The 12,665-nt window shown below is 43.1% G+C and overlaps 1 protein-coding gene across 1 annotated transcript in view; it reads left to right on the top strand.

Moving 5' to 3' along the window:
- The window catches only part of DAPK1 (death associated protein kinase 1), a 142,270-nt gene extending 130,009 nt beyond the window's left edge, over positions 1 to 12,261 (top strand). Inside the window, exons 23-26 of the mRNA XM_054986551.1 lie at positions 349 to 487; positions 862 to 982; positions 8,326 to 8,514; positions 9,861 to 12,261. Coding sequence (XP_054842526.1) covers positions 349 to 487; positions 862 to 982; positions 8,326 to 8,514; positions 9,861 to 11,093 — 1,682 coding nt within the window. The 3' untranslated portion in view covers positions 11,094 to 12,261. The remainder of the gene's footprint in view (positions 1 to 348; positions 488 to 861; positions 983 to 8,325; positions 8,515 to 9,860) is intronic.
- Positions 12,262 to 12,665: the final 404 nt, after the last annotated feature.

The raw sequence follows: 12,665 nt of genomic DNA, 5'->3' as shown, positions 1-12,665 counted from the left end.
AGCACCCACACTTCTGTGTCATTTTGGTTGGTTTTCATAAAGGGTATTATAGTAGTTTTGTTCTTGAGTTTTTAAAAAGTGGCTGTCCAAAAAAAAAAAAAAACACACCCCACTACACTGCCCCTTTCTCAAATGTATCTTGTAGCGAAATAGATGGCTTATGATGAGTTCCTAACTGCTTTTTCCATGTTTATTAAACAGAAGACTTACACTTTTGTGCTATGAAATAAGACTACACTCGTCTTTTGAGACTGAGAATGCTTATAAGAAATACATAATCTATCCCGGACTCAATCACAGTAAGATGATTTTTTCCCCTAAAAGTGTTCATTCTTTTTCTTCTTAAAGCATTTGGAGGAAAGCTGAAAGCCCCACTGCATGTTGTGTTGGTGGCTACCCATGCCGATATTGTCAATCTTCCACGTTCTGCTGGAGGAGAGTTCCACTACGACAAAGATACATCACTTCTAAAAGAAATTAGGAACAGGTAACATGAGAAATACAGTAAAAAGCTTATCACTGAGTAATGACTGAAATATTAAAATATTTTATGTATATGTCAAAACATTTATTTTTATTTTACAAAAGACTGCTTTCGTAAGAACAAATAAAGATATTCTAGTGACTTAAGAACACCACTGTCACTTTTACTGTGTGCTTTAAGACTGCAGCTGTGTGCAATATATAGTCCCTTGTATTTGATAGTACTTATTTCTTAATAAATGAACACAGGATAGAGATGCAAGAGTATTACAGCATATCTGGCCCTGCACTTCCGTTGTTCAGTTTTAAAAATGTGTAAGAAAAGAAAAAGTAAAGGTGAGCTCTTAAGCTATAATATGATGTCTCGTTTTCTCTTAGGTTTGGCAATGATCTCCACATTTTGGACAGATTATTTATTTTGGATGCTGGTGCATCTGGCTCAAAAGATATGAAGATCCTGCGAAACCATCTTCAAGAATTACGCAGCCAAATTATCTCTGTAAGTTTAAGATCTCCATGATAAGTCTTTTCAGAATTTTCCAGTTTTGAAAGTTGCCTCGCAGCATAAGGAATCTGTGGAAGGAAGTAGAAATACAACTTGGTGAAGCTGTCTGTGGGGATTCATTTCACTTTACTGCCCTCTGGTGTTTAGAAAACAGTTATAAATAGATCATAAATTATTATGGATAAAAAGGAATAGAAAGATACTTAATTTCTTGTAGAAAGGAGAGGAATAAAATTAGATGGAAAATGTATGTTTCTGATTTTACAGAAGTAGAGCTTAAGGTTTTGTGACGTATTTTATTTTATTGCAATAAAGCAGGTTTATAAAGATAGCTGCAGTCCTCTTACAAAGTGTGTTATGTTCACAGCGTGTTATGTACGTATGAATAACAGTAGCTCAGTACAGATGATGCCTGTCACTGCATGCTGTACACAGGAAGGGAGAGTGGGCATGAGAGCACTGGCTCCGCTTCCACACAATTAATTGCCTGGTTGTCTGCAGGATGTGATGTATAGAGGGAACTGGCTGTGTAAACATTCCCTCCCCATGATCAGCAATATTCAGAAAGCAGAGGTGCTGACCATGGGAATCGGGCCATGTGTGTGGCCGCTTTCTCTTTGCAGTCACACTCTGCAGACGTCCAGGCAATTGCATGGAGCCAGGAGGTGGAGCCACTGTGCCCTCCCTGAGCATTCAGCCAACATGGTTGGTTTGGTTATCACTTTATTGCATTTGTGTTCTACCATTTGATCAAGCAGTTCAGGGTGGAAGTGGTTTATGCTTTAGTAGATATCCTTGTTTTATGGAACAAACTTCCTAAATATATTGGGAAGGCCCCCATACCATGATCTACATTTCACTCATTTTTAAAAATCACCATTATTGTTGGGCTGTCACAATTTGTGGAATTTTTTTAATGCAATTCCTGGGGGCAGGAACAATTAGAGTAGGGATATGCAATTCAGCTTCAGTATTCCTTTAAAAATACCTAATTTTACCCAATTCCCTAAAATTTGGTATTACCAAACTCAAAAGGGACTACCGAATCAGATACAGTATTCCCAAATTCAAGTTTACTGAGTTAATTCAGGTTAATTTGGTAAACTTCAGTAATAACGACTGGGCTGTTCCTTTGCAGTTCTGGCGCTAAGGAATAGCAAAGAAACACGGTTTCCTGCTTTTTTACCAGTTAGGAGCGGGGAGGAGGGGGAGTGAGGCAGAAGGGAGGAGGAAGAGTGAAGTGACCAGTCCTTGCAGGAGCTCTCCCTCCCTGGCCAGTGGGATTCTCTAGAACTGCCCTACAAAGAGGTAAATATGCAGGCTTGCCTCAGAGCAGCCTCTGTTTTGTGTGCTCTGGCTGCCTGGAGAGATCTGATACCCTGCCTGTTGCTGGCTATGGACTCTCTGTGGTCTGGCCTGGGCTGCTTTGGACTCAATGTGGACTGCGACTGGATCCTGCTGTCCAGTGGATTCCTTCCTACTGCTGCCTGCTGAGACCTACTCTTAGAGGACTTCTGCTGCTGCCTGGTTTGAGCATCGTCGACTCACTGGGTTTTTTCTCCCTTTGGCAAGAGGGGGTTTGTCTGGTGTCTGCAAGGGATAGAGTTGGTGGGGGAGGGAAAAGATTTTTTTTACTTTGCATTTTGAAAACTGTTCTTTGCTGTGTGAAGAGTGCTTTGGTTGGGCTTTTATGGGGGGCGGGGTAGGTTTGAAGTTCGTTACTGTTCATTTTGTGGCTTGTTCTTCTGGGTGTCTGGAGGGGTCTTTTTTGTTTTAACCTGTTCTGGGTGATTTGTTGTTTGATGTTATAGTTCCAATTAATTTTATTAAAATCACCTGTTTTTGCTGGTTGTCCTTTGGGGAGGCTGTTTTCCCCTGCTGTTAAGGCTTGTGGTGCTGTTTCTTTAGTGTTTTGGCTTGATATTTTTTGCTGGGTTCTCTTTTCTGTTGGCATAAGTTTAGTTTTTTGTTCAATTGTTGTTGGTTCCGGGTTGTTGTTCTTCAGGGAGGGGGGCGGTGATTGCTGGGGTGCTTGGTTCAGTTTAGCTTAAATTACATAGTAGTGTTTGGGTGTACTTTTTGGGTATCCTGAGATAATACCTGGCTCCCTTGGAGCCAGACCATTCACATTAGAAGTAGGTTTTTTGTCATAGGCTTACCTGTAGATTGGGGTTGAGGCCAGGAGCAGCTTGATTCCTAAAGAGGAATTACGCTGCTTGCTAGTGTAGTGCCACGATATACCTAAATAGGGCCTTTTAAAAAGAGATTTGTATGTCCATCTTCGGGTTTAGACCCATACAAAGCAAGCTTTCAGAGTAGGTCAGTAGGTTTTAAAAGAAACTGTCATATTTGGCGAGGTGCTTTGGTAATTTAACTTGCTAATAAGATTAGTTATTCATTAGTGTAGGTTTCCAGGGGACAGAAAAATGAGTGACAGGAGACCAAAGAAGGGCCTTGGGGAAAAGGCAAGGGATAAGACTAGAGGGATGGAGGGCAGGGCTGTGGCTCTCCCCACATGTGCACAAAGGAGGCCTACCCCAACACAGCTGCCATTCATCAGCCTGGCTTCTGGTGACAGCAAGAGGTTTCGCAAGGTGCTTTTTCCAGAGGCAGCTGCAGGAGCACCTCCCCCACCACAGGTGCCTGAGGCCAGAACTGGCACTGGGCAGGGGCCTGCTGCTGAGGCTCCCCCTCCTCCAGCTGTTGAGACCCAGCAGCTGGAGGAGGAGCAGCATGAGGAGTCATTTGGGATGGGCTTGGCAGCTGTACGTTTTCCATCCCTCATTCAGGAACCAAGACAATATTGGAGGAACTGGAGGAGGGGCCTGCCATCGGTGAGCCTTTCCCAGTTTCCTCTGAGGCCAGCAGCAAGCCCTTCAGGACAGGATGGTGGAGGAAGAGATTGTGGAAGTGGTGACCCTCACATCTCTACTCCTTCACCCTCAGCCATCTTCTTCTTCCCAGCCTAGACACGGTATGTCTGGCCCGAGTGCCTCACAGGAGGCATCTCCTGAGGTGCCCGCAGCTGTAGGGCAGCATAGCCCCCTTTTCCTCCAATATCTGGGAGCATTTCCAGAAGTCAGAGGACCCCTGATATGCACAGTGCCAGCGCGGTAAGTCCTGGGTCAGTTGGGGGAAGAATGTGAATCACCTTTCAACGACCAGCCTCAGGAACCACATGAGGAAGAAGCACCAGGCAACACTTGTTTGGAGGGGGGAAAGAGACTGGCACCACACAGCTGCCAGCAAGCCAGCAGGGGGATTATCCTGCGACCATCTCTGGTGCTCTCCCCTCCTGATTTCCTGTAGGGAAGGGATGCCAAGCATCTCTGCTGGAGATGTTTGGTGAGCATGGCACAAGGGAGCCAAGAGAGGGGATCCAGAGGGCATCTAGGCTCATCACTCGGAAAACATGGAGATGATCGCTGTAGATGGGCAGCCTTTCTCCATAGTAGAAGGCTTCAGCTTCCAAGGGCTGCTTTTTTTTTTTTGAAATTTTTCTTAAAAGTTAACTTTCTAACATGCGATCAGATTAGTAGATCTTATACAGTACAAGCCATATTCAGGATCAGATCTTCTTCCCCCCCCCCCCACCTTTGCGTCTCGGTCTCAATTCTCTCTGCGCAGCTGGAGCAGCTGTGCCCGCTCTCTCCTCCCCCCCCCCCCACCTTCCCCTTCAGACTTTGGACGTTCGTCTTGATGGAACTCCTGATGATTGAACAAAAAGTCTGTCAGCTAGGCTTCCGATGTAGTCTTATAAGTTTGATCCTTATAACTAAAAAAACGCCTTCTGGAAACAACCATTTATATTTCACATCACATTTCCTCAAGAAAGCCGCAAGTCCTTTATACTTGAATCTTCTTTTACGAGCCAAAAATGGAACATCCTTCAAAATTTTAACTTTGTTGCCCAAATAATCCAAGTCCACATTGTACGAATTATATAAGATAGTGTCCCGAGTCTTCCTAGATGAAAAGTCAATAATAATCTCGCGAGGCAGCTGCCGCTTCATTACATACTTTGAAGACGTCCGCCGGACCTCCAAGATGTCGCTTTTTAACTCTTCTTTAGTTGCCTCTGCGAATGTCGCCAAAAGTCCAGACACCACATCTTTTAAATTTTCATTTTCCTCCTCTTTTACATTCTGAAGACGCAGTACCGTTTGGGAACGGTCCACTTGCAATCCTATTAATTGATTCTCCAAAAGCTTCACTTCCTTACTTGTTGCTTTCATGAGTACTGCGTTCTCGTGCGCAGACTGCTCTGCTCCAGTCGCTGTTTCTTTAATGGCTTTCACCTCGCTCTCCACTGAATCAACCTTTTGCCCCATTTCATTCAGTTTCGCTACAAAGGGCTGCACAGCATCGAAAACTGCTCGTCTCACCAACTCTTCCAAAGTTTCCCCCTTCCCCTGTAGCGTCGCCATCGCCGATTTACTCATTGCTGGGCTCTGCTTTTTCATCACCATCTTGGGGGGGGGGGGCGCCAACTGAGTTCCGAAACTCGGTAAAGGGGGAAGAAATCCGCGCCTTCTTCGCTTCAGCTCCCACCAATCCTTCGCATACGCTTAAGAATCAGAAGGGATTCGCTTACTTACAGGCTTTCACCTTAAATCTGCTTATTGCCATTCTCCATGGCCCGGCAGCACACGCGGTGCTGTGCAAGTCTGCCGGCCTCCGTTGGAGCAAGCGGGCAATTTACCCCCTGCATTACTTCCAGAGGGTTCTTCCCACGGCGCCCCAGATCCAGGCTCCCTCACTGGGAGTCCTGGAGGTTAACCCTCGCGGGTCAACCGCCCAGTCAGGCTGCTCAGACAGTTCCCCCCGGACCTGTGGAGAGGAACGTCCGACATGGCCGGGAAAACGAAACCGAATCCTGCTTCCAAGGGCTGCTTAAAGTAGTCTGTCTTTAGTACATGCCCCCTGCTTGCACTACACTGAGCAGGACCATGGTGCCCTCACTTTACAGGGCTGCCAAGGAGCATGTGAAGGCACAGTTGTCTTGCGCCACTGAGAGAACTGTGCACTTCACATCAGACAGCTGGACCTGCCCTCAGTGGCAGCATGCGTACTTCTGGCTTTCTGCGTACTGGTGACAACCCAATGACCTTCAGTGTGGGAGGGGAATGACCAGCATCAGGCAGGGCCAGATGGGAGACCACCAGGCCAGCTATTATAAGACTTTGCTCCATGCTGAGGTTCTCAACAGTTGATTCAGTTGGCACAACAAATGCACACTGCAATTCGGATCCCTCCCCACTCACACACACCCCGCAAAACCACCAGCCACATTAGCACACATTTCTGCAGATAATTGAGAAAAGAGGCCCCAGAAATGTTGTTCTTTTGCCACTGGGATAGGAAGAATCAGAGAGAGATGTTATGGAAAGTAGAGAACAACACACCATGTGTCAGAGGGAAACCTACCAAAGCACCCAATTAAACCTACAGAATGCTGTTTTTTAAAAATTCATTTATTTATTTATTTCAAATTTCTATTCCGCTCTACCCGCAAGTGGGCTCAGGGTGTATAACAACATATTAAAATACAATAAAAATCATCTACATTAAAACATCATTAAAACTGCAATGTATTTCTGTTAACACACATTTAAAACAGAATGGCTGACAGCCTTCACAGGGAGGGTTAAGATTTTATACACCCCTTTTTTCAGGCCGGCAGAGGCTATGCCTGGCAGAACAACTCTGTCTTGCAGGCCCAGCAAAAGGATAGTAGGTCCTGCTGGGTCCTGATCTCAGCAAACAGAACATTCCACCAGGTGAGATCCAGGACCAAAAAGGCCCTGGTTCTAGTTGAGGCTAGGCAAGCCTCCTTGGGGCCAGGGACCACCAACAGCTGTTTGTTCCCTGATCGGAGTGTCCTCCGAGGAATATATGGGGAGAGACGGTCCCGTAGATATGCTGGTCCCAGCGTATCTGTTGTGTAATATAATTTATGTAATGTGTTGTTCTACTGTTAACTTTCCTCATTGTAGAAGTGGGAGGGAGCCGAAGATGAAGACTACTGCAGAGAGAATATTACTTGAGTTTCCCAAGTACCTCACTGTCACTTTTAACCTGAGGCAATGTGGGTGGGATCTATCTTGTGCAACTCTGCTTGCTTGTCATTGCCTTGTGCTTGTGGCTGGGTAGTGCTTGGTTCTGTTCTATGGTGTTCCCCTACTGGCTGAACCCAGTGCTGGGCTACTGTGAATGACACTGGTTCTGTTGGGCTAAGTTGCAAGAGTGTCCCTTGCTGCAGTTTGGTTTAGGCAGAATGGATGTGATTCTCTGTTGTGAAGTTGGTCCCCTTGCTTCACTTTGGTTCTGGGGTGGAGGATTCCATTCTCTTGCTTCAGTTTGATTTGAGTGATTCTCTGGTGTGATGTCGGTCCTTATAGGGAACAATGGAGAGTGGCTGGTCAGTTTATTCAGGAGGTGCTGGGTTTGGGGGGGGAGTGGAGTGTCTCTGTTTGGTTATTTGGGGTTTTCCCCAGGGATGAGTTTGCATTTGGGAGCGTGACTTGACTGTGGCATCCTTGTCCTGTGCCTATATGCCTCTGGGAAAGAACTTGTAAAAGTTCTCATCATTGGAAACAATGGAGAGAGGCTGGTCAGCCTGCTCAGGGGGTGCTGGGGGTTTTTTGGAGGGGATGTCAGTTTGGTTCTGTTGGACAGTCTGGTGTGGAGCTTGCATTTGGGAATGTGCCTCTGGCCATGGCAGACTTGCTCCATGTGTTTCTGCAGTGGGAGTCAGCTTGGACTTCTTTCCCACAATAGGAACAAATAGGATAGCAGGGGCATCTTCTTTGGTAGGCCATTAAGTGCCCCCCGGGGTCCAATCTCCCTGAAACTTGGGGGGTCTTTAGAGAACAAACAGCAGTAGGTCCCCTAAAAATTTGATGGAATTAGTCCAAAAAATTACAACTCCAAGCCACCGGAAAAAACCCAAATTGAGTTTTATGGAATTTGCTCTGTAATACTGAACTGAACTAGAGAATCAATTCAATATTTGGGGAATACCAATTTTTTTTTCCAGTTCAGTATAATTGAACCGATTTTTATCAATTTGTTTTCTTGTGCACACCCCTAAATTAGAGTACTCTGCATAATTGGTGTTTTGTTGAATTTATTTGCAGTCTATTCCTTTCTATCATCTTGAAAAGACAGTAAACCTTATACAAAACAAATATACAATGCCAATAGATCTTCCAGCTCTGGTACAGTTGCTGTTGAAATAATATATATGGTCAAATGCAGTTTTGTTGCTGACGAGTATAAACCTTGAGTCTATGCTCCAGAAGTAGAATTAATTACCACCATGGTATTTCTCATAGACATGTCCACCAATGACTCACTTGTGTGAAAAGATCGTCTCCATCCTACCATCATGGAGAAAAATGAATGGACCCAACCAGCTTATGTCATTGCAGCAGTTTGTGTATGATGTGCAAGATCAGCTTAATCCATTGGCAAGTGAAGATGATCTGCGACATATTGCCCAGCAGCTACACAGCATAGGGGAAGTGAGTAATCTACATTCTTGTGGATGATCATTTCTATGTACTTTAAAACTCTGAATATCAACAGAGGTACATAATTTTATTGGCTTTGCTCAACCTGAAACCTGTAGCCACTATTAACTTGTTACCTCTCCATATCTTCTGCATGTTGCAGAGAACTCATAGAACAAAAATAATGCCTCATATCAGGGTGACTTCTGGAACAGCCAAAAACTGCTTCAGACACGCAGGTCTCCCACAACTGCTTCAGACACCCCGGTCTCCCACAACAAGGGTTTCCAGTGCTTTGGAGCAGATAAAAGCTGGGTGAACTTGCTTCTCCTTGTGCCAAAGCACAGCACAATGTGGGAGACCACCTCCTCCCTTTACTTGAATTGGCAAGGAACAGTTTCATGTTATGATGAGAAGGAGCCATCCCCAAAACATCATTAATAGATTAGTACAAGACCAGCTATCAGAAAATAGAGATTTTGTAATGCACGCACTATATGGCATCACATTCTCTTGTGATCTAGGTCCTGAGATGTGCTCTGTCATTTTGCGCTAATAGCAAACAAGTTCTCTTGCTAGAGTGGACCTGCATAAATCAGAAAAATCACACACAAGCCAGTGCTATTCATGTTCCCAGTCCTTGTTTAAAAACAGTATTTCATAGGGTGGTATAATTACCACATTTCATCATGCTGTTTCACATTCCTGCACTCAGCAACGAAAGTCTTGAATAAACTGTGCCTGAAGTCTGATTCTTGAGGAGATGTTCTGGTTCAGCTTAATGTTTTAATTAAAATTGATCATCTGCATAAGCAGAACATTGCATTATTCTAAGTGCTTTAAAAGTTCTATGTAATTTTGTCTTCCAAACACCCCTCTGTTAGGTAATAACTTGCCCAATATCGTGTGGGGAACTTTTAAGCAAGAACTTCAGTGTTCTACATTGAAACCCAACTTTGTCCTCTATGATACAATTGGCCCCCAGATTTTCCTTAAAATCAAGAAACCATGCCAAAATGCAATGACCATCATCACTTCTGTATTCTAGACTAAAGTATCTTTGTATCCTTCCTATTAAAATGTGTTCTTCCCATTAAAATGCCTCTGTATTTTTTCCTACATTTTAGTTGGAAAGCTGGACTCTCTAATGTATTATGAAGAATCAAATTAGAGGAAAGGCAGTGTATGTATTCCACAATTCCACACAAATACAGAACTTGTAATTAGATGCAGAGCAATACTTTTACAATTGATAATTTGAATGTGATTGGCTGGATGACAGGCCATAAAGAAAACAAAGGTGTTTTATTTCTCTTCTTATATTTGGATTTGACCTATGACTTTCCTTTGCTGAACAGATCAATATCATGCAGAGTGAGACAGTCCAAGATGTTGTTCTTCTGGATCCTCGATGGTTATGTTCAAATGTCCTAGGAAAACTTCTGTCTGTGGAGAGCCCCAAAGCCCTTCATCACTACAGAGGTCGATACACTATAGAGGACATCCAGCGCCTAATACCAGACAGTGATATTGAAGAACTTATACAAATCTTGGATGCCATGGATATCTGTGCTAGAGATCTCAGCAGTGGAACAATGATAGATATTCCTGCCTTGATCAAGACTGACAGTCTGCATAGGTCTTGGGCTGACGAGGAGGATGAAATTATGATTTATGGTGGGGTTAGAATTGTTCCTGTGGAACATCTGACCCCGCTTCCTTGTGGAATCTTCCATAAAGTTCAGGTGAACCTATGTAGGTGGATACATCAGCAGAGCACAGAAGGAGATGCTGACATACGTCTGTGGGTAAATGGATCAAAGATCATGAACCGTGGAGCTGAGCTTCTTGTGCTTCTTGTCAACAATGGGCAAGGTATTGAAGTTCAAGTTAGAGGAGTGGAAACCGAGAAGATCAAGTGCTGCTTATTTCTGGATTCTGTATGTAGTACCATTGATAACTTGATAGCCACAACGTTGCCAGGACTATTGACAGTCAAACATTATCTCAGCCCTCAGCAGCTAAGGGAGCACCATGAGCCAGTAATGATCTATCAGCCAAGAGATTTTTTCCGTGCACAAAGTCAAAAAGAGACTTCATTGACTAATACCATGGGTGGCTATAAAGAAAGCTTTAGCAGTATCTTATGCTTTGGATGTCTTGATGTCTACTCACAGGGAAGTTTGGGGATGGAGATCCATGTATCAGATCTGAATCTACTTACAAGGAGAAAATTGAGTAGACTTCTAGATCCACCAGATCCCATGGGCAAAGATTGGTGCCTTCTTGCGATGAACCTGGGCCTTCCTGATCTTGTTGCAAAATATAATACAAACAGTGGTAGTCAAAATGACTGTATTGCAAGCCCATCCCATGCCCTTCTGCAGGAGTGGGGAAATGTCCCTGAGAGTACTGTGGGTGTCCTAATGTCTAAGCTGAGGGAGTTAGGTCGCAGAGATGCAGCCGACTTTTTACTGAAAGCATCCTCTGTGTTCAGAGTCAGTTTAGATGCTAATGGCCATGAGGCCTATGCTTCAAGCTGCAACAGTGGAACATCTTACAATTCAATCAGCTCAGTAGTCTCCCGGTAAAAACAAATGCCAGAAATCACGCTCTGATGTAATTACAGATAGTGAAGAAGGATACGGTATGGCAAAGTTTTGTATGTATTTATAAGTTCCTATATGAATGGGTCACCACCACCACCTTTCCCTAGCATCACTTTGTAAGCAAACAGTCTTCCTATTTTTTTACTGTGACCTGTTTCTCTTATTTTACTTATTTTAAAAGCTGGTGTATTTATGGTATTTTGCAGTCTGCTTCTGATTCTATATTGCGCTGCTTAAATGCTGTCTTTTTAACTGGGGGGACTCCAGCTTTTCAGTAACCAGCTGTGTTTTTAATCATTTTTCCTAGAAGAGTACACCTTGATTTAATACTCATTTCTTATGCCCTGATTTTTTAAATTGTGCTTGTTTAATTAAAAAATAGAAAAACAAAACAATGATCGTCTATTTGGATTTTAACACCATGCATAGAAATGAAAAAGTGAGTGCCTTTTGCAGAAGATGATGTGGTTAACATCAAGTGACCTGCTGAAGCTCTTAAGACAATGCTACCTCTGTTTCACTGTCTGCATGCTGGTGGTTACAAGTGGTGCTTGCCTTTGTGTTTTCTTGCTGTTTTAAGGTATTTGGTAACGTTGAATTTGTTCTACTGAAAAGCTTTCATGTTGGATACCGAGAAGGTACAAACATGTAATGCATTATCAGTTTTTATTTCAGTTGAAGTGGAATGAAAACTTTAAAACCCACGAGTTTGCACCTTCCGTTATTTCCACATATCTCAGGAAAAGGTTTTACACAGTTGTAGAATTCACCATGGCGCACATGCACACAAACAAGTGTTAGTTAAACAGACTTTATTCTGTATTTAATAACGATCCATTTGGAATGAAGCAAATGGTTCTTCACTTTCAGATACTGGTGTGCTTATTTCTTATACTTGAAGGTTTGCCTTTTTTAAGGAAAGCAAGAAATTCTTGCAGTGAGAGATTTTAAAATTGGTATGAGGGAACGAGATCATTTCTTCTGTTCTGAAAAGCATGTAATTTTAATCGTACAAGATATATTGTGTATATACATATATATGTATGTATGTATATATATATTAATACTGTTTTTCTTTATTCTTTGTTGTAGTAAAATTTTAAAGGATTTTTTTTACAAATAAACCATTGCTTGTTGCATCTTTTTATCACTTCTCATTTTATAGTTGTATTTGTATTGTTAACTACAAGTTAGCATAGATTCTTTGAGCCAAAACTTGCTTGATGCTGATCGTAACAGCTTGACTTCAGTAGCAGCTAAGTACACTCTCTCTGATGCCCGTTTTACATGGTGCAGTTTTCTTACCCAGGAATGGTTAAGCATGGCATCTCTTTATAGCAGAACAGTATACTGACCCGGTATTCAAGACAGAGTCCTATAATGTCTGAACTGGCACTGGGACAATTAGACTGTAATATGCTTCTGATGATTTGGATATTGCAAGAAGCAGAACAAGAGGAAAACCCTCCTTTTTAGAGTGTGTGTAAATCTTGTGTATGGTGGAAAATATGAGGGAGGGCTCAGAGATATATGCAAAAATGAAAATATATGCGA

The sequence above is a fragment of the Eublepharis macularius genome, chromosome 8, assembly GCF_028583425.1.
Source record: "Eublepharis macularius isolate TG4126 chromosome 8, MPM_Emac_v1.0, whole genome shotgun sequence".
NCBI lineage: Eukaryota > Metazoa > Chordata > Lepidosauria > Squamata > Eublepharidae > Eublepharis > Eublepharis macularius.
This window is presented reverse-complemented; position numbering and strand designations above follow the sequence as displayed.